The 27,748-nt window shown below is 40.7% G+C and overlaps 1 protein-coding gene across 1 annotated transcript in view; it reads left to right on the top strand.

Annotated features, from left to right (window-relative positions):
* Positions 1-2,347: 2,347 nt before the first annotated feature.
* TMC1 (transmembrane channel like 1) overlaps positions 2,348-27,748 on the top strand; it is a gene marked incomplete at its 5' end in the record, with an annotated part of 60,142 nt that continues 34,741 nt past the window's right edge. The window contains 5 exons of the mRNA XM_048851800.2: positions 2,348-2,745; positions 8,783-8,923; positions 18,718-18,808; positions 19,761-19,842; positions 27,308-27,414. Coding sequence (XP_048707757.2) covers positions 2,348-2,745; positions 8,783-8,923; positions 18,718-18,808; positions 19,761-19,842; positions 27,308-27,414 — 819 coding nt within the window. The remainder of the gene's footprint in view (positions 2,746-8,782; positions 8,924-18,717; positions 18,809-19,760; positions 19,843-27,307; positions 27,415-27,748) is intronic.

Genomic DNA, 27,748 nt, shown 5'->3' with positions numbered 1-27,748 from the left:
CAAATCCCTGTCCAAGAAAGAACAAAATCATTTCTTGCCACTTTGCTTAGAGTTTTGAATTCTAAATCTGAAGCTTCAAGAGAAACTCCTCTCCCCTCTTCTGGAACCCTCTACCCATCAGTTGTGCTGCTACTCCTAAATCTCATTCCTCCTCCACTCAGTTTTACCAGGAAATGGCTCTTTGTTAAAGCTTGCGGTGATCTTAGAAGATTCCAGAGTACTAGTCACTGCTAGTCTTGCACATTTTAAAAGAAAGTTTGAGAATTGCCTGGGGAGGCAGCAGTTTTTTCATTGTCTTTCTGCTAATCAGGAGGTAGCTGCTAGTTACCTCATCTCTCCATGAGACTTCTACCTCTCACATCCTCCAACTTCTTCCTATTTGAAAAAGTAAATCTCACTTTTTATTACCACCATTCTCAGCTCCAGTGCTCTGGCTGAAGAAAGGGGGACAAGGGGTGTCACATGCCACTGTGTTGTTCATACTTCCCTCGTTGTACTCACAAAAATATATATTCTAAAACTTCAGTGTTCCAGTATGTTGGGTTTTTGTAACTAAGAGCCCAAATATGACACAATCAAGTCATTTCAAAGCATATTTTTTAAAAATGTCTTTAATGACTATTCATCTTTCAATGTACAGCACAATATGATTTTCTTTCATAGTGGGCATTGAAGTTGACAATGAAGAAGGCAGTGCAGCTGAGAGCGAAGATGATGACAGCAAAATAGGTAATCAGTGATGGACAATTTCAATTCTCCATTCAGACAGTTTCTTGTTGGAGTGCATGACATGAAATGTGGAGGCTTAATCCAGTTCCTGTTCGGCAGGTCTCCACTTAACAAAATGACTGTTTTAGTGAAGAGACTCGGGCTGGATTTAAACTAGTCATCTGAAGTGAAGAGCTCTATAGCTTATTACTATTCTTTTGAGACATCCTGATCCCATAGTTCATGAATTACTGTAATCATGTTTTGACTGTAGTGCACTCTGAATTTCATGTTTAAACTAATATCTTTGGAAAATAACTCCAGTGGTTGGAAAGCAGCAGGGAAGTCTATCAGCTAGGGTGATAATATAATATAATTGGTATCTTAATCTGTCAGGGGTATAGGAGTGTTATGAGCTCTAATGATAGAATCATAGAAATGTAGGGCTGGAAGGACTTTGAGAGGTTATCCAGTCCACCCCTGGCACCAAAGCAGGACCAAGTATACCTAGGACTTCCTTGACAAGTGTTTGTCTAACCTTTTCTTAAAAATCTCAGTAACAGTGATTCCAAAATTTCCCTGGAAGACTATTCTGGAATAGCCTTCCAGGGAAATTTCGGAATCACTGTCATAGCTTAACTAGCCTTATAGTTAGAAAGTTTTTCCTAATATCTAACTTAAATCTTCCTTGTTGCAGATTACTTCTTCAGTGGACATGGAGAAAATTGATCAATGTCCCCTTTATAACAGCCCTTAACATATCTAAAGATTTATCAGATCCTGTGCTGGGGAACAGGAGTTCAGGTCTGCTCCCAGCAGCATCGTCTGCTGGTAGTACTCTGGGATATGTCTCACAAAGTGAGAGTCAGTGGCCACTTTGCCCTGCAGTGAGAGTCAATGGCCATGTCACCCAGTGGCAAGAGTCAATGGCTGGAGTTAGGGAAACCTGGGACCTCCCTGCTCCACCGGGTTCCGACCCAGGGTCCAATGAAGCAGTAATTAAAAAATGTGTGACCTAAGGGGCAGGGGCCCCTATATCTTCTCCCTGGGCCACTTCCTACCCTAGCTTCTGTTCCTCTGTTGGTGTCACTGGTTGCCTGGGGGTCCCTTCTGAAGCTCTCGCTGTCCATGCTCCAAAGGGTCTTCTTCTCTCAGCCATGACTTGTTGTTGCCAATCTCCGCAATTGATAGGTCTGTGGTGGCTTGGCGTTGAGGACTGGGCCTGGCCACCTAGGGCCTCAGTGGCTTCTTGGCAGGAGCCTGCAACTGTCCACTCAGACTGAACTAAACTGTTCCCTTCTGAGCTTAGCCCCTGCTGTGAGCATGCCCAGCAGGGGCAGCTGGGCAGGGCTTTATGGCCCCAGAGCTACTCCTTAATCCTTACTTCACCAGTGTAGGTTCGTACATCCCATCACATCCACCCCCCCCATAGTTTTCTTAAGACTAAATATGCCCAGTTTTTTTAAAGTTTCATCATAGGTCAGGTTTCTAAACTGTTTATCATTTTGTTAGGTCATGTGCAGCTATAGTATATCATATTGATAACATAAATTCTGTACATGTGTGTGCGAGAGAGAGAATTGTTGGTGTTGATACATAATATTAACTTTTTGTTTTTGCGTGTCCCCCCACCATCCCCCATCATGATTGTGAAGATGAAGAAGAATCTGAAAAAGAGAAGAAAGTAACTGCCAAAACCAGAAGAGGAAATGCCAGAGAGAGAGCCAGAAAGGATTCGGAGGAGGAAGAGGAGACAAGGACAGCTGGGCAACACAGACAGAGAAACAGGAGAGCACAGAGGAAACAGGCTGGGAATGAGGACAGTGATTCTGATGGGGAATCCTGCAAAAACAAGAAGAACAGGGAAAATCAGATATCCAAACAGCAGGAGCCCAATGAGGATGGAGAAGAAGACAATAAAGGGGGCAGAAAAGGAAGAGGCAAAAATGAGACCAAACAGGAAAAAAAACCTGATGAGAAAGGGAAAAAGGAGAAGGACAACAAGAAAAAGGATAAAAAGAAGAAAGGTTCCTCAAGGTAATTATTTATGTAATCTGAAACCTATCTGAACTTATGGCTATAGTTAGGAAGTACCCACAGCCAGCACAACTCCCTTAGCTATAAGAGCCAGTTTTTCAGAAAAGATCAAGGCCAGAGTTTCAGCGACTCAGGACCCACAACTGATTTTCAAAAGAGCTCAGTTCCCACAGCTCCCATTATGACACTTATGGCCAGATTTCCAAGAGCCCATGCCAGGTATGCTGAGATATTTTGCAAACCTGTCTACTTATTTAGGTGCCTAAATGGAATCTGAAGTCTTTTGAAAATTGAGCACCCAGTGTGGGTGCTGAGGCCTTCCGAAAATTCCAACCTTTGTGTTTTTCTGCTAGCAGCCTTGATGCTCTCATTCTTCCACCTTCTCTTTCCACCACCTCATGCTTTGTGCTTTTGAATCACATTCTTTGAAAGGAACCACCTGCTGGGAAGAGTGCATCATGAAGCAGATGGAGATAGATACATTTACATAGCTGGGAGAGATATTCCACTTCCCTCATTTTTACATTCACTATGGGTGTCGGTGCCCCCAGAGACACCTCAGAAGAACACAGCAGGAATCATCAAAGGAAAGGAACCCATAATGTGAGACGTGTTGTCCCGACTCTCATATTAATTTCTCCCCAAACACATTTCAATACAATTCTACTCCATTTCCCCCACCTTTTAGCATTCCTAGAACTTGTCTTTGTTCCAGCTCTTCACTATGAAATCCATTATAGCATTATCCTTCCTTTATGTGGTTTCCTGCACTCAAGTATATTTTACTAAAATCATATTCCTGACTGTGCCAATTGATATTCTTTCACTTATTGTTGTTCTTGTCTTCTGTTGTGAACATTAAATAGTTATGTAGTAAAAAAAAGACCCATAGAAAAATGTAAAATTGAATGAAAACAGAACTTTTTGGACTGGATGATAAATTTCAGTAGAGGAGGATATATTCATTTAGGCTAATTAATTAGAAACATTATACAGGCTAGGACATTGCTCATGGGGATAGCAAGGATAACATTTGAGGAATAACTAAAGATAGTTATCTATTCCTGGAAGGACATCAAGAACATTGTCTCCTTAGACAGTAAGTGGGACAACTAACAAGATCACTTTTCCAACAAGCTATTGTAAATAAGGTATGAGCTCTGGGACACCAAGAGTAGAGGGACTGTCGCTTCTGATAGCAGAAGCTTATGAGGTATGTCACAAAATGGCATCTTAAAGATTTTAAAAAAGTAATTGTAAGAAAGTTGAAATGAGTTGAAGAAAGTTTTTTAAATCGCATATTGTTCCGATAATTCCTTACAACAACAACAAAGGGTGTTTAAAGGGTATTTATTTTGACAGGCGAGCACAAATAATGTATGAACAAAGAATGATGTGCTGATGATCAGTTCGGCTGATTTAATTCAGATAGAGCATTTGCAAACCTTGGGGGAGGAGGAGAGGGTGGAAAGTATGAGCTCTTTAGTATGTCCATGTGGATTCATCACAACAAAAGCTATCTATGGCAGTGGTCCCCAAACTGTGGGGCATGCCCCCCCCCCACGGGCAAGCGGAGGAACATCTGGGGGGGAGGCATGGTGGGACCTGGGCCAGCTCCCATGGTGGGAGGGGAGGGAACGGCACCCAATCCTGCTCTGCCCCCAGCCCAGCTCTGCTTCAGCCCTGCCCCTGGTAGCAGCTCTGGCCCCGGCTTCGGCCATCAGCTCCTGGCCCTGCTCCCGGCCATGGCTCTGCTCCTTGCCGCAGCCCCAGCTTCAGCCCTGCTCCTGGCCTTGGTTCCAGACTGTGGCTCCCGGAGGGGGCGCAGACCAGGTAAGGTGTGTGTTTGACCAAAAAAGTTTGGGGACCACTGACCTACTGATTTAAAAGTGATGCACTGCTTCTGGCTTTTCAGGCAGAGCAGATAAGCATGCTGAAAGAAAATAAGATGAAAAAAATAAACAAGGAAAAGAAAAGCATAATGAGGAACCTTGGAGCATTCACTGCTAACTTTTTGCCATGTTGTGCAATTATTTGTTTTTCCTGTCCATATTCTGTCCATGAGAGAACTCTACCTCTCACCTCAAGATTACTTAGATTCCTTAGCAGCCTCCTGTGAAGGACCTTGTCAAGGTCTTTTTGAAAGCTCTGAAAGCCTTTCATCTGAGCTTGTTCATTATTATAGGGCCAGATTGTGATACTCCTATACTGAATAGCACTTTATGAGTAGTCCCACTGATTTCACATAAGCAGCATTTACACTGGTTGTAAATAAAGATAGAAGAATTCAGATCTCTTGGTTCCAACAGCAGAGACCTTACACTTGAGCTAAAGGAAAACTGTCAGAATTTTTTACCCAAATTATTATTTTTTTAAATGCAATTTAATTGAAATCAAACTGTTTCACAAAAGTTTGATTTCAATAAAATTTTTGATTTTATTGATGAAAACATTCTAAATAGAAGAGATGAAAAAATTTGGTTGGCTTTATTTTGAATTTTGTTTAAAAAATAAATTTTTGCTTTTGAAGAAATATATATATATTTTACCAGCGCTAGGTCTGACATTAAATCATATAAGGAGCAGTGGGACAAATAAAAGCTCTAATATATATTTTATTCTGCCTTGTTTGCAGTGTCTCGTTCATTTTGTACAGCATCCTTTCCTTACTGGCTCCACAGTATCACAATTTATTTTTCATACTCCCCCACACATTCCTCTCAGAACTAGCTACAACAAACACAGAGATTCCCCTGTGTCAAAGGGAACCCTCCTCAGCTGCCTTGGTCAGAAAGGTTTCTGGCTGCTTTGTGCTGCCTTGGCTGGAACGGGGCAAAGGATTTAACCCCTTTATCATAAATAGTATAATATTCAATTCCCTGTCAGTCCTTCTGATTTTTGTTTTTAAAAGAGTACTCCCTTGCATTAGGATTCAAGTGCTTCACGATGATATCCATGAGACATCTGACTTTTGATTTTCAGTACATTGGCCTAGGTCTTTCTATAGTGCTCATCTCAACACCAAATAATAAATATATCTGACTGGCTTTCAGCAAGGCTCTTTCTTTCTGTAGAGGTTTGTTTTCAGCAGTGGGATTTTTTTATGATACATTCTTGCTGAAATTTTATGGATGATGAGTTCAAGTTCTTTAACGTTCAGCTCTCTTTAGTATGTAGCATTTGATTCTTTAGTAACTGAGAATTTGGTAATTGTAGGATCCTGTTTTTCTTTTTTTCTGACTCAGTCTAATGTGTCTCATACAGTCATCTCAAATGCTGTTTTTATATCCTTCTCACATAGCATTTGTTACCAAAGCTAGAGCTTGGTGAAGAGTGAAAAAAATATCTGTTTTGATGTTTTCTAAAAAGAATTTCACTTTGACTGTGCTGGTGTAACTTTTTATTAGCTTTTAATGATCATTCATGCTGGGAAATGTTTTGGTGCAAGTATTAATAGAAGGAACATTTTAGGTCAATAACTGAGGTCTGGTTATTCACACAATTCATTGCATTAGCAAATGGAATTTGTTTTGAAAGGAATTCGAAGAAGTTTATAAATCCTTGGTTATCCAGTCAGGGAACAGAAACCACATTATGTGACTTAATCACACAGCTCAAATATCAGATCATGCATATCAAGCATTCAACGATGTAAGGGCAGCAAGCAATTTGCAAACAGTCCATAGGCTAAACTTAGCATGAACAAACCATTCCTAAAACTAATTCAAATAACAATCAATTTCCTAAAGGCATCAGTCCATTCACAGAACATTCAGAACAGGAAAAAGAGCTAAATCCACTGGATAATTTCTTTGTAAATTCCTTTAGTTGCCATCCTCAGCACTGATTTGAATTGAGTTCAATGATTTTTAAGCATTTTCCCCCATGCCGCTGCTGCAAAAAATGGTTTCTGTCATACTGATGGTTATCTGTTTGTAGTCATATCTGGGAGAGCAGTAGGTAGTTATTGTCACAGTTCAGGGCAATTGCACCTGTATTTCCCTCTTATGATCCTTCAAGGGCACCACTCTAGGTCCCCAGCTCCTCAGCAGTCACCTCTATGGGGCAGAAACCAATGTCTCTCTCCCCCTCTTGACCAGGGTTTTTCCAGGCTGCACAGTTTCCCGCCTTCACTGTGATATCCGCAGCAAGCCAGACTGCCTAAACAGGCCAGCACCTGTACTTTACTTTCTCTTCAAAGGCTCTGGGCACTTGTAACTGCCTGCAGTTATATGTTAATATATAGGTTTTTATAAGCACACATATTTACTCTTAAGGTGAAAATGTTACAGAGAAAAAATATTAAAAACAATTAAAAAAATTACATGTGCCAATAGCTTACCCCCCAGAGATCACCCCCCCACACACACTGCAACAAGAACTCTGATAGGAGGCACCCCTTCCGACTCTTCTAGAAGGATTGGGCCATCCTTGGATAGAAGGTTCTGTCCGTTGGATCAGAAAGAGTATGTTTAAGCTCAGGCTATTTATCCAAAAGTCCCATCTTTGTCTGTTGGTCTCGGGAGAATCTAGTTTGAACTAATATATGCAAGCCATCCCAGGAGGTGGTATCTCCCTGCAGGGGGAGTTACAACCTGGCTGATTTGCCTTAATCACCACCCAATGTTTTTTGTTCCTGGTGGATTTGTGGTAGCCCTTCCTCATGGAGTGGAGCATAATCATACTATCAACCATGCAGTTAAAACAATGGACCCCAAAGATGGGGTACAATATTTGTCATAAATCCCCCATAGAAAAGATACATACAATCCTGGCCCATAATAATACATAAGCTTAATACCAAAAGGTCTTTCAATGATACTTCATGAAATTGCCATATCTGTCACAACTATCTTTAGCCATGTTATCCACTCAGGTAGTGGAGGGAATATTACTCAACACAGTCCCATATCCAGAACATTCTGAGCTACCCACTAACAGCATGGTATCGGCTTAGCTTTACTGTGGTAGTGTATCTGGATTTATATATAACTGGAGATAATTGCAATGATGTTTGTATTTTCATTGGGTTTAGGCTAGGGTTTAAATTTAAGTTTGATTCAGAGCCAGGTTAGGGGTTTGACAGTGCTAAAATTTCATGACATTTTGACCCTAAATAGCAGAAGTCACGTGAAATTAGCTGATCTTGTGAGAGTTCTGAGATATGTAAATTTGCAAAATCAATTTCTCATGCAAAATTTCCATACTCTTATGTGAACTGATGGTGTCACAAGATTTCGGCCACATATAAATTGGACCCAGAAAATAAGTCCCTTTGCAACCAAAGCTGTAGGGTGGGGCTGAAATTCAGAGATTAGAACACAGCACTCCCTCCCCACAAATTTGAAGTGGTTCAGATCCAAGATTCTGGTTTTAGCCTCTCTCTGTATAAAACATGCCTAATTTATTAAGCTTAGGCTCTGCCTTTCTGTATTAATAAAAAGACGGATGATGGTCATTATTGCAATTTAAAGATCAGATTATGATTAGCCCTGTTCAAGTGTTGGGAAAAAGAGTGAGGGTATGGCTCTTCCTACTCCAAACTAGCCAACAGAGATGAGCCTTCACAGGTGGGGAATGGCTCTCTCAAAAACTGTGGTTTGCAAAAACACCTCCCTCCCATCGGTTGAAACACTCTTCTAAAAAGAACCTATACAATGTTCCGAGTTGGGTTTCCTTACATGAACCTTTGCATCTAACAGATTGGATTACCCTTGAGGAGCAGATCTCTTGCTCTCTAAAGGCCTGATCCACAGCCCATTGAAGTCAATGGAAAAATTCCCACCCACTTCAATGGTCTTTGGATCAGGTCCTACATCTCTGTCTCTGTCATAGTCCAGCTCAGTTTCAGTACTTCAAGCTCCAAATACTTCATTTCAGGTCAGGGTTACAGAAATTCAAGTTCAGAGTTACAGCTGCAAGACAGACCTAGAGGATCAAGTTAAGGAGTTAGCACTGAACATCTGCTTCAGTGAAACCTTCTATTACCCTCACGTTTTTAAACTTACTGTATTTATCCCTCCACTTTTGTTTGAAGCTCTGACTCCGACTCTGAAGAGGAGCCAATTACGGAGGAGGAATTGGCCAAGCTGAAGGAAGAGGTAGAAGAGAAAAAGAAACTAATTGCCACTTTACGAAACAAACCATGGCAGATGAAAAAGAAACTAGACGTCCTGAAGTATGGTCTGATTCATAATGAATAACGCTGTCACTGTGGTGTTTGTACTGTATACTCTCTTCTTGCTGTTTTTCTCAATTTTCTCTTTATTTCTATATCTGTTGAACTTCAAGCAGCCCCAGGGATCAGGCTCTTTTTTATTTTTTTTCTCTGAAAGCCCATCCTTGGGACTTAAGTGACATTGTGTGTCAATGCTCCTTCACCTTCTTAGATCTGGGGTGAAAATATGAAGGAGTCAGATCTGTTTTGTAGGATTCCATTACCCACCCTGATCAGACCTTTCTGATCATGATAGTTTCCCATCAATTAGAAAGGTCACTATCTTTGGAGCTGTCTTGAATGCCAGCAGATGGCCTGTGTGCTGTAATTTTAGCATATATTTAAAGATTTGTGGAAAATTCTCTGTCTCTTAAACTGCGAGGGAAATGAATGAAAATTTAATTGAATTTGGGAAAAACAAAACATTGGGAACATTTTATGCATTTTCTTGTGCTTTGTAGGCACAAACTGCCTTTGGCCTTAGTGAATGCCACACTTCCATTTTCACCAAAGCAAAAAGGTTGTTTTCACTAGCAAATAAGTCTCCAGTGGAAACAGATGCTTATAATCGAAATAGATGAAACAGAAACAGAGTGTGGGAAGGGGTGTAACACACAAGCAAAGTGAACAATGTGACGCCAGCAAATGTCATGTTAGTTCCACTATTTATTTACTTTTGCGGGGGTTGGGGGGAACAGTTAGTTAGGAGCGGATCAGCTAAATGGAAAGAAAAGTGGAGAGGGGACATTGAAGGGATAGAGAAGAAGGTGGGAAGGGGGCAGGTGAAGAGACTGTGAGGGAGGGGCAGGATTGGAGCAAACAGCCAATTGGTGCAGGCCAGAGAAAGTCCAGTCCAAACTATACAAAGTTCTCAGAATGTCCAGACATCCCTGCTTTGGCTGCTTCTAGAGTCTCCGGCTGGTTGTTCTGCTCTGCTGTTTTTCTCCAAGGCCACATGGTGAGGGGAAGAGACAGGTGGCACCACCTGGGTTCTAGTGCCCTCAGAGTAGTGGGGGCCTGTCCTGGATAGTTCTAAAAGTTCAGGGGAGGCTGAGGTGGCCCCAGCTGGGCCCCATTTTCTCTTCTCCCATCAGTGCAGCAGCCCCTGCTTTGGCTGCTTAGTTTGCTTAGCAGAAATTTATATAGTTCCACGCGGAGCCCTCAGGGCTTATAGTTTTGTTTCCATGCCTACTTGAGTCTGTTTAATTGAGATGGGCCTGGGTCTCAGGTATTTTCTCTTGAAACAATCTGAAAAATTCATCTGAAAAAGCTAGAATGTTTAGGTCTTGGCTAAACTGGCAAAACACATGAAATACTAATCTTTCTGTCAGAAGCAACTTGGCCCGGTTGAGTTAAGTGACATTTTGCAATCCAGAAGTCAATGCAATTATGAATGAAATGAAATGAACAATCTGCTTCCCCAGGAAACTGTGCAGCCCTGCAGTGTGCTTTTGTAACCTGGTTTCCTCTGTGCCTGCCAGCCTTCCCTCTCCCTGTGCCCTCACTGACTGCTGGTAGCATTCTGCCAGTATCTTCCAGAAAAGGGCTTTTGGTTCCATGTTTTTACTAAGGGCTCCAGGCAGGTACTTCTGTACCCTTATAGGTGCCTCTGAATCTTGCAATTCATTTTTCTTCTTTTGGGAACTACCAGCAAAGTTACTCCCAAGTATCTAGTACTTCCAAATTATCTTAACTAAAGAATATTTTGGTCTATAAGTACCTACTACATGGGGAACAGAAATTTGATAACAGAGGAATTTTCAACCTAGCAGACAAAGATATAACAAGATCCAATGGTTAAAAGTTGAAACTAGACAAATTCAGACTAGAAATAAGGCACACATTCTACCAGTGATGGTAATTAACCATTGGAGCTACTTAACAAGGGTTGTGGTGGATTCTCCATCACTGGAAATTTTAAAATCAAATTGTGATGTTTTTCTAAACGATTTGCTCTAGTTCAAACAGAAATTAGTTCAGGGAAGTTCTATGGCCTGTGATATACAGGAGGTCAGCCTAGAATGATCACAATAGACCCTTCTGGCCTTATAATATATGAATTTGTGAATTTGGAAAATGGACATAAATTTCAGAAAAATCAAAGTTATACAGAATACTCTTTATCTAGTCTAAGACTATAGAACCCTCACGTAGATAGGATAAACCTTATAGTTACAATCTATTAAGCAGGAACAAAATTTTCACCTTAAAGTTCAGTTTTCTCTTCCAGCATTAACACTGACACGCTCTCTCATTTTATTTTCATGACCCAATAAAATATAACTGTCTGGGGACAACTAGTGCAAATTTTTTACAGTGAGGGTATTAACCATTGTAATAATATACCTAGGGACAGGGTGGATCACATCATCTGAAGTCTTTAAATTAAGGCTGGATCTTTCTGAAATATACGCTGTAGCTCAATCAGTAGTTAAGGGATTGACGCAGGTGAATTTCTATGGCCTGTATTATGCAAAAGGTCAGACTAGATGATCATAATGGTTTCTTCTGGCCTTAAGACCTATGGATCTATGAACTGTGTTGTAACCAGGTCCCCTAACTCTACTGCTATTGCAGAATAGGTGAATATGCTCTCCATTATCTGTTAAAGTTTTCTCATTGTTTCTCTGTGGCTTATACCCCTTTTTTTGGTACTCTGGCTGTGGGATTTTCAGTTAGACAAACACTGAGCTCTTTTAAAATCCCAGCCTGGATAGTCTTCTGATGTATTTTGGTGTTATAATGTCAATTTTTTTAACCAAGATATTCTTGTTCATTTCACAATTTTAATTATTTATAAATTAGTTTAGTTACTTAATTTTAAAATTAGATTATTATATTTTTGCTATCCAGACTAGAAGACTACAAGTTCATTAAATTTTATTTTCTCGTCTCGAAAGTTTTGTGTGAATACACACATGTGTACCAACGTGTTTTCTGGTGTCTTTCCAAAACAGCGGGTTTCTTTCGTGCTGTGCTAAGCACACAGCTCTCTTTGAAGTGGGCTTAGGAGCATTTTAATAGCTGGCCCCAGAAAATATCAGAGTTCTAAGTGGAAATGACAGCTCTTTAGATCAGTTCTTTAGACTGAAATCTATTTTTGTAAACCAGTGAATCACATTTGTTACCATCTAGCTACATCAAATACATTCCAAAAACAGTTACAATTTATACCAGGCAATCCTACTTTAGATTGTCACTATTATGTATGGAGAGTCATATCTCAGCTCAGCAGAGAAGAAACAAACAAAAATTAGAATCTAAAAGCTAATAACCAGGCCACATTTTCAAACAAAGGTGCCTAAAGTTAGACATCTAAATCTATATTTGGCCCCGTACATGTGTCTTGATTTCACTGAAATCAATGGAGTAGTGAGTGCACAGCACCTCTGAAAATGAAGCCAGTTATTTAGGTATCAAAATATGGATCTACTGTAAAATTTTCCAAAGTGTCTAAATCCCATTTTCAAAAGTGATTTAGGCACTTTGGAGTCCAAGTCCTATTAACTTTTAATACAAGCCTTACACCTTGTTTACTCACAGTTTTTGTACTGCTTTAACTATGTCATTTTAGAAATCAAAATATGTTTGGACACATTTATATTGATGTGAAGATGCTTATATCACCAGAGCTTACTATGGGGCGGGGGGCGGAGAGCGGGGAAGGGAGGGAAGGGGAAAGAAACATTATGTAGACTGGCCAAAATCATTTTTGAAAATGGGTCTTAGCCTATTTAGTAACTTAGGTGCTTTTGAAAATGTTATCTCTAGGCACCTAATTTTAATAACCCAAGTTTGAGAATGTTGGTTTTAGATTTTAATTTTTATTAAACTATTTGCTCCATCCTTCCCCTGGCTCTTTTCTGAGCACCTGTACCGTCTGACTACCTGAGCTGGGAGCGGATTGGTGCAATTCATATCAAATAATTGTTACAACTGTGTACGCCAATGCTCTATAGCTAGAGGGAGGTAACCCTTCCATTCTGCTTTCTCCAATCTCTATAAAGTGAGATTTCATTGGCAGTTGTCTCACCATCTTATCATTTTTCTTTGCTTCCATTTTTCCTAGGGGAAAAATCATTAATGAAGAAGCTTTAGTTAAACTATCATGACAAAGTTAGAGTAATAAGTGAGCATCACACTGACCAGAAAAAGTGATCACATTGTAAAGAATTTCATTCTGTTTTAGAAGGAAGTGTATTGTTTTATTTTTTGCTTTTTAGTTTTGTTCTGAAAATGCATGAACTATACATTTTTAATGTGCAGGTGCAGAATTCACATACAAAGACACTTACACTTACTTTAACGTCTGGCTTACACCTACAAGGGAGATGTATCATAGGCTGAACTGCCATTCCTGCCTTACACCCTTGTGCCTAGCATTATGCACCTCACGTGGCCCTGATTTTTCCTCTCAAGATCCACGTGTGGAGGGGACCAGCAGGCAGAGCTATCCTGGTTTATGATGAATTTGGGGTTATACATTTCTGTAGCACTGCTCCCCAATCTTCTTATCTCACAGACAACTTTTCATAGGTTTGATGATTTGCAAAGCAGGAGGGGGCAGGCCAAGGATGGGAATGGATGGGGAGAGTGTGTGTGTGTCAGAGAGAGATATTGAGAAACAGATTAACTAGATGCATCATCCTTCAAACAGCCTCATAAGGAATATTCATGCTGGGATGTGGGTAAGGTTCAATAAGAGCCCATGTAAAGGCTTTGCATCTTGGGAATCTCAAGGGATCCATAGTGGGTGACTGAAGCTTCTGCTTAATCTATTTGAGGGCAAAACTTGCCCTTTGATGGAATGATCTGTCCCTTGCCACCCCCTCCTCTATTAATCCCCACTTCCACAAGTTTTTCTTCTTGCGGGGGTGGGAGGGGGGAAGGAATCTGACCTATATGGTATGTAAGAGCACAGTTCTCAGTTACCTGGAAGAGAGCCATATTCTCTGTACTACCTCAGCATAACTGAAGTAGGGAAGGATGGTGATTCAGCCTTTCTCTGAATTTCCTGGCTTTACTGAGGTTAGACATTTTGCATTTCCTTCCTTCCTCTTCTCGTTTAACTACATGGGCTTTTTCTGGTTTCAACTGGAGTGGGACAAACCATTATTCCAGGATGTGCACTATTCTTTTTGCTGAGTGTAATGCCTATGAACGAGGTCAGATGGGACACTTTGGAGAATAAAGCGCTTTGTTTATTCTAGGAAAGTTGTAGCATGGGCAGTGTCTGTATAAACTTCTCCATGTTACCAAGCCAGTGTGCATTATTTCTGAACTGGAGGGAGAGCAGCTGAGGATTAGAAGGTAGGGCAGGCTGTCTCCTGTCCTCTCCTCTTTTTTGGGGGTGGTATTTTCTGTGATATAGACACTTATCCTCTGGGAACTGGTCTGAGACACCAACATGTTTCACAAAGGCAACTCCAATGGTAATGACCTTCAGTTCCTATTTACTGAACTGGATTTGGAGAAAGTTGGACCTACAATTGATGCTTATAGAGATAGAGATAAAATATTATGGGCCAGATCTTCAGATGGTGCAAGTTGGTGTAACTCTATTGAAATTTACACAGATTTACACCACCTGAGGATCTGAGACATACGGGTGTATCCATATCTAGCCAGCTACCTTGTTTTCCAAGCTAATGGTTCTTGGTTCTGGAGTGATAGGACCACATTTGAAAAGTGGGATTCTGTATTTGGTTCTGGAGCACAGTTCTAATTCTCACTGTTGACATGGGTCAGTTAGATTTTACACACACACACACAAAGTATGCATTGTATAATCTACAGAGACAATTAACTTCTATATATAGTCAGATCTACTAGCATGCTCTTATTAAATTACCACATAATCCTGCAATTATACAATAGCATGCCATGCAACTATAATTCTCCCTTGTTTAAAGTTTTTACTAAATGTAAAAGCTACCCAATAAAGTTAATACCAATGTATGAACTACAATTAAATGAATGACAACAAAATATGAAGGAGATGGCAGACATAGATCAAGCTTGTATCATTCACAAAGTAGCTTCAAATAAATATGGAATGCAAGAAGAATCATAAGACAACTTGGGAGTCGCTGTAGGAACAGTGACAGTGAACAAAGGATATTTGAGAGGGCCCCTAAAACATAACTGGTTCATATAAAATTAAAAGGAGGAGGGACAGAATCTTCAGTCTGTTACCAGGGCTGGATTTACACCTCATGCACCCCTAGGCACAGCATCGTCAGCGCCCCTACTGCCTACAGCTGACCTATGTGTTGCACACAGTTTTAGAGAGGTCAGGTGCCCCTAGAATGCTGATGCCCCTAGGCATGTGCCAACTGTGCCTCACTGGAAAGCCAGCCCAGGCTGTTACCAGCATCCTGCAATGGGGGAAGTAGAGCCCAGTTGGTGTGCTACCGGCACTGAGCTTGGTTCCATTGAAATCAATGGCAACACTCTCACCGACCCCAGCGGCTGCAGTGCAGTACCAACCTGGGAACATTTTTTTCAATGGATTATTTCTAAAGACTAGAGGTAGGAGGGAAGGTGGGTGGAAGGCGGGTGTTTAGGCTTTGTCTTTTTTCTCTAGTTTTACTTTCCAGTCCAGACGAGCCATAAAAATAGATTTACTGTAACAGAAGACAGTATTCTATAAATGCAGCACGACAAAAAACAATCACACGCTACTCTGTGAGAGGAAGAAAAAGATTTTCTTCTTCCACTGTTATCTTCATACCGCCACAGATCTCTTGTTATGAACTTATTGGCAGCCACCACAACCAAATTAAACACCACTGTAGTTTGTCCATTATTACTGTTGAGCTACTTTCCAAGCTAGCTGCCACCTGGCAACAGTTGTGTTGCTGTCAACTTTTAGCCAGTCTTTTTAAGACTTACTTGGAGACGTCCAAAGTGATCAATATTAATAGGACATTTCTTTTTAATGACTTTTTTACATGTTGGTGACCGAAACCTTCCTGAACTGTTGCTGAAAAACGTGAGCTATCCACTTGAATCCTGTTCACCAGCAGTAACCTCTAAGTGCTGTAATACATCCTCTACTTTGTACATGCTGAACTGCCCTACATGCAATTTACCTAGCACTTTGGAAGCTGCAACCTCATATCTAGGATTAATAATTAACCTGGGCTACTTAAGGGCGATACTACCTGACTCCATGAAATATTTAGTAGCTCCTTTTGTTGGTAATTAGATTAAGATGTTTTTTCTCAACCAAAAAAGCTCTCACAGTTAGCTAAAGGGGTACACTTTGGCCTATCTTGTGCTATAGATAATTTATCTATAACATGATACCAGTGATTACAAAGCTCACTTTTGTCTTTCACTTTTGTTTTTGATACTTTCTCATATTTGTGAGGTTCTATCACATCTTATGCTCAGATAAATTGGTTAGTCTCTAAGGTGCCACAAGTCCTCCTTTTCTTTTTGCGAATACAGACTAACATGGCTGTTACTCTGAAACTTTGCATGTAGTGTGTGATATTTTTAAAGATGCTCTCAAAAATGTGCAGATGGGATTTAATAAACTGTTGTAATAATAGGACTGCTCTTCCTCTGCTTCTCACTTTTCTTAGCACAAAGTGCAGAGGCGTGTTATGATTCTCCAGGGATGTGCAAATAAAGTTCTTATTCTCAAAGCTGAGAACTGAGGTAAAGAGCATTTCAAAATATGCTTAGGAAATGATAATGTGCATAACATACAAACATGTAGAGGACAGGGAAATACATTTATTATCTGTGTATTCCCTGATAGTTGCATGTTGATTTAGATAATGGCATAGAGAGTACACTTATAAAGTTTGCAGACCATACTGGGAGGGGTTGCAAGTGCTTTGCAGGAGAGGATTAAAATTCAAAATGATCTGAACAAACTGGAGAAATGGTCTGAAGTAAATAGGATGAAATTCAATAAAGGACAAATGCAAAGTACTCCATTTACGAAGGAACACTCAGTTGCACACATATAAAATGGAAAATGACTGCCTAGGAAGGTTTCAGAGGAACAGCCGTGTTAGTCTGTATTCGCAAAAAGAAAAGGAGTTCTTGTGGCACCTTAGAGACTAACCAATTTATCTGAGCATGAGCTTTCGTGAGCTACAGCTCACTTCATCAGATGTATACCGTGGATACTGCACCACCGTGCAGGCTTTTGTTTGAATATTATCCTGCTGACTTTCTAAACTCTTTGTTTCACTTTGAGAAGTGTATTTTTTAATTTTGAAGACTGGAACAGTAAAATAAAGCAGATGAATGGCTGAAAATAGATTTGCCACTATGCCACTGCCACTGCATATTGTGATTTCTTCAGCCCTTTCACAATCTAGACCCTGTGCTTGGATGTAAAGTCTTCATAAATCAACTAGTGCCACAGTAAGTGGTGTTGAATTGAACAAATGGTGTTAGAAGGATCAGGGCTACTTCTGAATGCTTGCAGTCATTAAAGTCCCACAATATTTTTCATAAGAATAAGAAAGATTAGCTTTGGTTCATGTGGCAATTCTGAGCTGGTTAATAGTATTCTTCTTACATAAGCATCTCCTGAAGTTTTTAAAAATGTTTTGACACATTGTAATATTTTTGTTTGCTTGTGTGGATATAAGCTGTGGGCAGCAGATCTATGCATAAGAAATAACTCCAGTCAGACGGACTCAGACAATTAATCTATTTGCACATCTTCCAGAAAAGAACTGCACCACAACTAATAGTTAGCAACTCTCCAACTGCCCAAGAGTCTCCAAATGCCTAAACAGGCAATTAATCAAAATGTGTAAGGTGCTTTGGATTAGTGCCATCTGGTGACAACCAATATGTTTTTGATATCACTGTGCAAACACTGGATTTCAAGAAGTCTTGTTTCTTTGATATAGTACTTTAGATATGGTCATTCAGCAGCTAAAGCAGCCACCTCTCCTCAAAAAAACTACATACACTGGTGTCTTAAAATTTGTGCTCACAAAGGAGAATACAAGGGGGGTGAAGAGGACTCTAGTAAATGACTGGTCTCATCTGATCATCATTTAAAAGGGCTGATGTTACACAAAATCTTAAAAACATTTTAAAGGAACTCTCACTCTTTTTTTCCTTTCACTCTTATGTCCTATCTGTCTCAAGGGAATACTTTAATAATTTTGTCAATCAAAACTCTAATCTTCTGGAGCCAATTGAAGCCACAATTATGAGAAAATGATTCACAGACTGTACAATGGACAAGACCTATGTGGAGGCACTGAGGGGAGTGAAATATATATAGCCCAGAAGAGAGCAGACACAAGGGAACCATGATTACAGTCTATAAATATCTTCAAGGTAATAGTTAAAATGAAGGAGAAGAATAATTCATTTCGTTCCAGTGGATGAATGGATTACGACCAATGGCTTGAACAAAAGGAAATAATTCTTAAGAGGAAGTACTACTGGGGAATAGGCTAGATTACAAAACAAGACACCATGACTTCAGGTATTCAAGAACAGGCTAGATAACGTTAGCAGGAATTAAGTAGACATCACTTCTGGAAAATGCAGATGGCTCAGACTAGATGACTCAAGTTGTTTTCTTCTGGTTGCACTAACGATGATAAAATTTCTGGGAAATACAAACGATAAGAGCATCAATAAGAGAACAGGGATATATGAACATCCAACGTGGAGTAATAGGACATGTTTTTCCAGCCTGAAGTGGCAGGAATTCCTGTGTTACCATATCATCACATGCATGTCTCTTTGTTCTTATTTCTCAGGGAAGCCCAGCTTTTTGTGGAAAAATTTGAAGGTGCACTTGGAAAAGGAAAAGGGAAAAAGTTTTATGCATACAAAGTGATGATGACAAAGGTAAGGATTTTATTTCATCAATTTCATACAATGCAAAACAATAGACTGTTGTAGACTATCATTCACCACATCCTCATAAATACCATCCCATTCTTCACTTGCATTTTTAACCACTTTTGCCCCAAATGATCCCAAAGCAGAGGTCATTAACCAAACCCATACCTGCTGATTGGGGTCTATCTTCAAGAGCCTTCTAATTTGTTCCACCAAGAGTTCCATCCTCTGGAGATTAAAATTTGGTTTTGGGTTAGGCCCAGTATAAAGAAAGCCAATGACAATCATACTCCTTGAGAAGATTCAAATGTTCCACTCTCCACATTGTAGCAGAAAAACTGGCATACGGCAAACCTGCACTTTATATATTAGATTGCAGTTCCTTTTTCCCTTATACAGTGCTTGGATAGATTGTCCCTTTGCCTCAGAGCTGAGAGAATACTGAAACAATCTCTGCAAATATTCATTCACATTTTTAAACAAGTTTTGCTTCAACCATGTTCAGTTCTAATTTGGCTTCATTTTCTATAGACATTTGTGGGACCACATTTTACTAGCATTAATGTTTGCAAAAATACCCCACAAATTTTCAACTTTCATATTCTGAAATATGCCTGGAAAGCCGGATTAGCATAGTTGCTCTTATCCAATTGAGGGACAGACACACCACCACCATTTAGACTAACCACAACTAAGCAATACAGTTTGAATTTCAGATTTGTAATAAAATACATTAAATGATCAGAAACAGTTCTCAAGTCAAATAATAGTCAAGAAAAATCACAATCTGTTCAGACATTCCACAAACAGGAAGAAAAAGAAAAAGGCAAAATACAGCAAATTAAGTCTTTGATACCAAATGATTCACTCAGTTCCATGCTGGATCTCCGAGGAGTGACTGAGAATGTATATGAGAACACTGAGAATGTGGCCTCTTTTTCTTTGTGAACCTTTACAGAAATGGATGAAATTTCAACGAGATTTTGAGAATTTTAAAACAGCCTGCATACCATGGGAAATGAAAATCAAAGAAATTGAAAGTAAGTATTATGGAGAAACAATAAAATTAGCATTTAGCAGCAGGTGTACTCCCAGAGGCTCCCCTGATTCCAAGAACATTCTCACTGCTTTTAAAAATAGCTTTCCAAATGTTTTATTCCTCAGAAGAGAAGATGGACCCGCCTTCTTAATTTCCAGTGAACCCAAAATGGCCTCTTCATCATTATTCTAGAGCACTGACACCCCTCCTAGCTGTAATGGCAGAGGACACAGCCACAGTCTGAACAAGAGATTATGCTTCATGAAACAATCTTCATAGTCAAAGCTTGTCTACACAAACATGTAGCTTGCAGCAAGCTGGAGCGTGAATCTATCTCACACTAGCCTGCCCCAGACTAACATCCAAAGCATCCTAGGGGCTCCTCTCGCAGATTGGAGCGTAAGTTTTTCCTTCCTTCCTTCAATAAAGCATAGTTTACTATTCTTAGGCCTGAGTGTCCTCCTTCCGCTGGTATCTCTCCCCCTCCCAGCCCTTGTGGGCACAATCCACATGAACCCTGCTGATGTGTATTAACAGTTTGTTAACATGCTTTGATCTAGTCCTCTTTGAAATGGGACTAAGGAGCACACCGAGCAAGCCAAAAGGCAATGTACTGATTGGACCTGAAGACTAAACACTCCTCTGATCCTTAAAAAAGGGTCTCTGCAGTCAGGGGTAAGGCCCTTTGGTATGTTTGTCCTATCTGTTGTCTGGGTGAAAAACAGAATTCTGTGTTCATGGCTCTCAATCTGGCACTTCTTAGTACCACTAAATTCACATAACTTGTTCCCTCAAGAACATCAGCTGATCTAAACTGCTGTGCTGGTGTTTGTGGAAACAGGTTATTTTTCAGGTAGCCAATACCCAGACTATCACTTCCGTCATTTTGACTGCATAGCCCTTCTCTTATTTTCAAGGACAACTCCAATGTACCATAAACAGTATTGTCACCACTACATCTAGTTGCAGAGATCATATATAAAATTGTCATGTTGATGATTTGGTAGTGCAGAATCAGATAGAGAATTCAAATCCCACTGGAAAAGAGAAGGTTTCAAATTTGTTAAGAAGTTCTTTCGATATGGTAAGAGAAAGAGCTGCTTATCTAACTAACAGAATTATAGGCCTGGAAGGGACCTTAAGAGATCTTCTAGTCTAGTCCCCTGCACTCAAGTAGGGTTGACGACTTTCTACTCGCACAAAACTGAACACCCTTGCCCTGCCCCCTGCCCCTTCTCCGAAGACCCGCCCCTGCTCACTCCATCCCCTCCTCTGTCTGTCACTCACTCTCCTCACCCTCATTCACTCACTTATCTTCACTGGACTGGCTCAGGGGGCTGGGGTACAGGAGGGGGTGAGGACACCGGCTGGGGGGGTGCGGGCTCCGGGGTGGGGCCAGAAATGAGAAGTTCAGTGTGCAGGAGGGGGCTCCAGGCTGAGGCAGTGGGCTGGGATGGAAAAGGAGGTGAGGGTGAAGGTGGGGTCTTTGGGGTGGGGCCAGGGATGAGGGGTCTAGAATACAGGAGGGGGCTCTGAGCTGAGGCAGGGGTTGGGATATGAGAGGAGGTACGGGCTCTGGGCTGGGGTGCAGGTTCTGGGCTGGGGCGAGAAATGAGGGGTTCAGGGTGCAGGAGGGGGCTCTGGGCTGGGGCAGAGGGTTGGGGTGCAGGGTGGTGTGAGGGCTTTGGCTGAGGGTGCAGACTCTGGGATGGGGCTGGGGATAAGGGGGTTGGGGTGTAGGAGGAAGCTCCAGGCTTGGACTGAGGGGTTTGGAGGGTGGGAGGGGGATCAGGGCTGGGGCTGGTACAGGGGTTGGGGCTCAGGAGGGGGTCGGGGTGCAGGTTCCGGGTGGCACTTACGTTAAGCAGCTCCTGGAAGCAGTAGCATGTCTCCCATCTGGCTACTTCACTGAGACACAGCCAGCTGCTCTGCGCGCTGCCCCAGCTGCAGGTGCTGCCTCCGCAGCTCCCATTGGCCACGGTTCCTGGCCAATGGGAGCTGTGGGGGCAGCACTTGGGGTGGGGGCAGTGTGCAGAGCCCCCTGCCAGCCCGTAGACATAGGAGCTGGAGGGGGGACATGTCGGCTGCTTCCTGTGAGCCACGTAGCACAGAGGCTAGCAGGCAACCTGCCAGCCCCACTGCACAGTGCTGCCAACTGGATGGTCAACAGCCCAGTCAGCAGTGCTGACTGGAGCTGCCAGGATCCCTCTTCTACTGGGTGTTCTGGTTTAAAACCAGACACTTGGTCATGCCACAATCAAGGCAGGACTAAAGTATTATTTAGACCATCCCTGACAGGTGTTAGTCTAACCTGCTGTTAACAATCTCCCATGATGGAATCTCCGCAACATCCCTAGGCAATTTATTCCAGTGCTTAACCAACCTGACAGTTAGGAAGTTTTTCCTGATGTCCAACCTAAACCGTCCTTGCTGCAATTTAAGTCCATTGCTTTTTGTCCTATCCTCAAAGGTTACCAAGAACAATTTTTCTCCATCCCCCTTGTGACAACCTTTTATGTACTTGAAAACTGTTTTGTCCCCTCTCAGTCTTCTCTTCTCCAGCCTAAACTGGTAATGTTTTCTAGACCTTTAATCATTTTTGTTGCTCTTCTCTGAACTTTCGCCAATTTGTCCACATCTTTCCTGAAATGTGGCACCCAGAACTGGACACAATACTCCAGTTGAGGCCCAATCAGCACGGAGTAGAGTAGAAGAATTACTTCTGGTGTCTTGCTTACACCACTCCTGCTAATACATCCCAGAACGATGTTTGCCCTTTTTTGCTAAAGTGTTACACTTTTGACTCATATTTAGCTTGTGATCCCCAAATCCTTTTCTGTAGTACTCCTTCCTAGGCAGTCATTTCCCATTTTGTATGTGTGCAACAGATTGTTCCTTCCTAAGTGGAGTGCTTTGCATTTGTCCTTATTGAATTTCATCCTGTTTACTTCAGACCATTTCTCCAGTTTGTCCAGATCATTTTGAATTTTAATCCTCTCCTGCAAAGCACTTGAAACCCCTCCAAGCTTGGTATTGTCCTCAAACTTTATAAATGTTCTCTCTATGCCATTCTCTAAATCATTGATGAAATTATTGAACAGAATTGGACCAGAACTGATCCCTGCGGGACCCCACTTGGTAAGCTTGACTGTGAACCACTGATAACTACTCTCTGGAATGGTTTTCCAACCAGTTATACACCCACCTGATATAATTTCCATCTAGGTTGTATTTCCCTACTTTGCTTATGAGAAGGTCATGTGAGACAGTGTCAAAAGCTTTACTAAAGTCAAGATATACCTTCTCCCCCTACCCACAAGGCTTGTTTACCCTGTCAAAGAAAGCTATTAGGTTGGTTTGACATGATTTGTTCTTGACAAATCCATGCTGACTGTTACTTATCACCTTATTATCTCCTAGGTGTTTGCCAATTGATTGCTTGATTATTTGCTCCATTATCTTTCCCCCTACCGAAGTTAAGATGACTGGTCTGTAATTCTCCAGGTTGTCCTTATTCCCCTTTTTATTGATTGGCACTGTATTTGCCCTTTTCCAGTCCTCTGGAATCTCACCCATCTTCCATGACTTTTCAAAGATAATACTAAAATTATATTACAGTTTTATTTGTACTTTAATTTTACATCAACTGTGAAATGTCCATTACTTTCAAATGGGAGTTGCATTTTTATTCATTGTGACCTACTCCGGGCATGGGATTCTTCTGGGAACCATGTGCTGGGTCACTAGCCCCATTCACTAAACTGAGATTCTGAAACACAGACAGGTATATCTAAAAATACTTTAAAAAATCATTGTAAAATGTCTACATTGTATACAGTCTTCTTTTGTGAAAATTTATTTAGCTTGATAAGGCATTAATAGCTACTCATCAGAAATATCCTTTAAAGTCTTAGTTACCGTACAGATGATAACGTCCAGTATAGATGCCACGGATAAGTTTAAACCTTTTTCATTACCCAGTATTGAAATTAACTTGGGAAAAGTGCTCTTGGGATACAGCTTATAGGCTAGATTTGTTGTTTGTCTATAATATGCTATTTAAGTGTTCTCAAATCACAACATGTAAAATAAAGATGAAAAGAGAATATGATCATGAATATCACTGTGCATATATAAAAGTGCAAAATACTTGTGATGAGAGTTGTGGCAAAATTTGAGAATGGTCTTATCATAAAGTAAGCTTTATATTTCACAGGGAGAAAGGCCTTCCAGTAATGAGCTAAGTTACCAACAAATCCCCTATGAAGCAAACTTGGCTTAACATCACAAGGACTTGAGTGAGAGCCTAGCCACTGTTCAGCCCTAATTATAGCACAAGATAGCTTTACCGAAGGTAGCTTTGGAGCATGCAATAGACAGTGTCAAGGTGGCCATGACCAGGAAAATTGTCAACTGTGAGTTTTAGCTGATTTGTATTTTGTGTTGCAAAGCAATCCTAGACAAGGCGGCACTAGGCCAAAAAGAAAGAGTAATTCACCTCATAATAACTTGAAACACATGGCATCACAATCAGCAGAGAACAAAGCAGGCTATGCAATCACTGAGGTTTAATTTAGCACGCAGAAGAAGCTGTTTAATAAATGTAGTTAAATCAAATTGAGCAGCAGGAGACAGGTGGTTCTTTTGGTGGGCTGGTAACAGAATAGAATTCATTCTGAGAACCCATGTGAGTGATCCTTCAGTTATTTTTGGTAAATAAATGGACCTGGACTGAATTGTTTTGCCATTAAAACCCACGTCTGTTTCAAGTTACATTAGTAGGACAAGTATGTAAAAATAGACCAGGATAATTAACTGATACTGTGTCTATGTACAGTTTTTTTCTCTCCTGTAATGAAATAAGCTCCTTTTTCTTTTCCTTAGCTGAAAGATGCCTGGACACTCAGAATATCACAGTATAAATGTTACCTTTATAATGACCCTCAATAAGTAGGATTGTGAACTTTATCTTTGTAAAAAGTAATAAAAATAAAAATCAAGTTTGGATAGAGACCAAGCATGACATGTATCAGCCCAAAAGAAAACTATTTTGCAACATTAACTAGAATGGTCATTATACTGCAAATTAATGTGTTTTTACTGTACAGGTTTGCATGGACAGCATGTGTGACTACCTAACCCTTACCAAACAAAGACATCTATATTTTAAACCTAGAAAATCAGCAAAGCAAACCATATAATGCAGTGATGAAATGCCTGAGTTAGAACTTCAGACCTTGCTGCCCCCCATCTAGCATAGCTCAGGGGATGGGTGGACATGAAGTTACTTTTAAGACACCTTTATCCCCGTCTACCCATCCTGGGGCCACTGGGTGCTTGTCCAGTCCCAATGCGCATTTAGGTCCATTACAACATCTGGGAATCAGATGATGTGCAACTTAAGGTCCTTTATATTGGCCAGGAATCAACCACACCTAGTGGTTCCTAGCACTGATTCTCTTTTCTGCAGCTATGCATAGGGTGACCAGATGTCCCAATTTTATAGGGACAGTCCCGATATTTGGGGCTTTGTCTTTTATAGGTGCCTATTACCCCCCACCCCATCCTGAGTTTTCACACTTTCTCTCGTCACCCTAGCTAGGCACCTGTGTGCTGGGATATAGGACAGGATGGCATACAAGCTGAGGATTCTCCTATATGGAGGGAGACCAGTTAAGGTAGATTTCTGGCTGTTTTGTGGCACAAAGGGTAAAGAACAGGTCAGAGGCAAAACCTATGCCTTTGTCTTGTTACAATTTTCTACTTAAATGGAGCTACTAATGGAATTGTATGGGAAACTAACATTAGAACGTATAAAGGCTGCCTTTCATAGGAGCTGAAAAGTTCAATGCGCTGGACAAGCAGTGCCAACTGCAAATACCAACATAAAAGCTCAAAGTCAACATAAACAGGACTAGGTATTTCAGTTCCTCTGCAACAAGGGCCTGGGATGATTCTCCCCTCCCCAGTTCAATCCGCTCTAGTGACAGTTTTAATGAATAACTACAGATCAATAAATGATAGAATTAACTGGGGTACAATGCTAATCCTAACTGATTTAGCATCAAGAGGGTCATTACCAGAGAAAATAGGTGACACAGTAAAAAACAGTTTATGAAATCATCAATTACAATAAATGCTCACATGTCCCAGACCAACAGGAGCCACTTTAGCAGTAAATAAAAAGATCATGTGACCAATGTTTTCAGTTACGGCAGCTCCAGCGCCACGTGGGGATAAAAGTCTTCGTTTAATCATAAAGCGTTTGATTCTTGATTTCAGTGGAAGGTTTCTTCACATAAGTATTGCAGAATCAGGGCCTAAACTGCTATTATTTTATTATTATTATTATTATTAATAATATAATAGTAGTACCTAGAGGCCTCAACTGAAACCAGGGCCCAATTGTGCTAGGCGTGGTGCAAACAGAGAGAGAGACAATTCTTGTCCCAAAATGCTTACAGTCAAAATGGACAAGGCAGACAAAGGGTGTGCGGGGAAAGAGGCAAAATATATGAACGAAGTCACACAGCTGGTCAGTGGCAGAACTGAACAGCTCATAGCTCTCAATTAAATACTCTGACCCCATGATCAAGCTACCTCCCCTGTTCTTTCCTACCTAAATCTTTCCTATTTACAATAATAATCTTCACACCGTATATACTTGTTTCCCTAAACCTGAATCTTAAACCATCTCTTGTTGTCATCGCTAAAACTTTTATATTTGTGATGCATAGACTAATCAGCCTGTTGTGAAGAATCTTTTGTATTGAGTAACTGTATCCTCCTGGTTCTCAAGGTATTCTGCATCTGGTGTTGTGACTGACACCAGTCATAAAAATACCACTGTATTCTATACAATAACAGGAACAGTAGTATCACCATTGCAAATTCTAGTGTTTTGGACCACTGCTGTGTGTGTGTGTGTGTTTTTAAATTCAGGAAGTTGTCTTTCCAGCAATATTTTATTTTTTCCCTGGCTAGTAGGCCAGAAACAAAGCATATGTAGAAAGGCACTGATAAGCTCTAGAGACCAGGATTTCAAAGATATTTTTAGTGGAGTTAGGTGTCTCATCTGTTTAGGCACTTTTGAAAATCCCACTAGGCACCTATCTGCATCCTTAGGCAACCAAATACCTTTGAAAATCTGGCCCTAGGAGATCATCCTGAAGTTCTATTCCATTGTGTTGGTGTCATGTTATTTATATTCCTTCAATATAAATGTATAATCTTTGGTAAATGGTGTCTTGGCTTCTGTTTTTTAAATCATGTCAATGAAGTGAATGCTAGTCTGTAATCTTGAAAAATTACGGAAATGATAAAATAGGTATTAATATAGAATAAAGAAAAATCTGATATTTTTGTGTCTTAACCACTCGTGAAACTGCTCAAGTAATCTTGTCTCAAAGTAAGAAGACAAGAAGATTGACTGATCTGTCTTTTCATCACTGCAAATGTTTTCATAGGTCATTTCGGCTCTTCAGTAGCTTCTTATTTTATATTCTTGCGCTGGATGTATGGAATAAATATGATTCTCTTTGGATTGACATTTGGCCTTGTAATGGTGCCTGAGGTAAGAATGGGTGATTTGGGATTTTTTTAAATTGCATTTCTTATTTCTATAGGAGAATAAAATGTCACTGAGAAATGTTGCTTAAAACTTTTACCTTTGTTACTAGAACACTTAGGGCAAGATCCCTACCAATGCTCCAGCTCCTTTAGGCCATGAAAAGAGACAGAATGGTGTAAAACAGACCTAAATGCCCTGGTTCTGCCCAGGGGCAAATTCCTGACACAGGCATTGCAGAAGACAGCTATAAGGCTGCCTCCCAAGAACTTAACACTCCCTGGCATGGAGGGGAGGGGGACATGGCAGAGAAGGGCTGAGCATGAGACAAGTGTGTGGA

The sequence above is a fragment of the Caretta caretta genome, chromosome 5 (genome assembly GCF_965140235.1).
Source record: "Caretta caretta isolate rCarCar2 chromosome 5, rCarCar1.hap1, whole genome shotgun sequence".
Lineage (NCBI taxonomy): Eukaryota > Metazoa > Chordata > Testudines > Cheloniidae > Caretta > Caretta caretta.
This window is presented reverse-complemented; position numbering and strand designations above follow the sequence as displayed.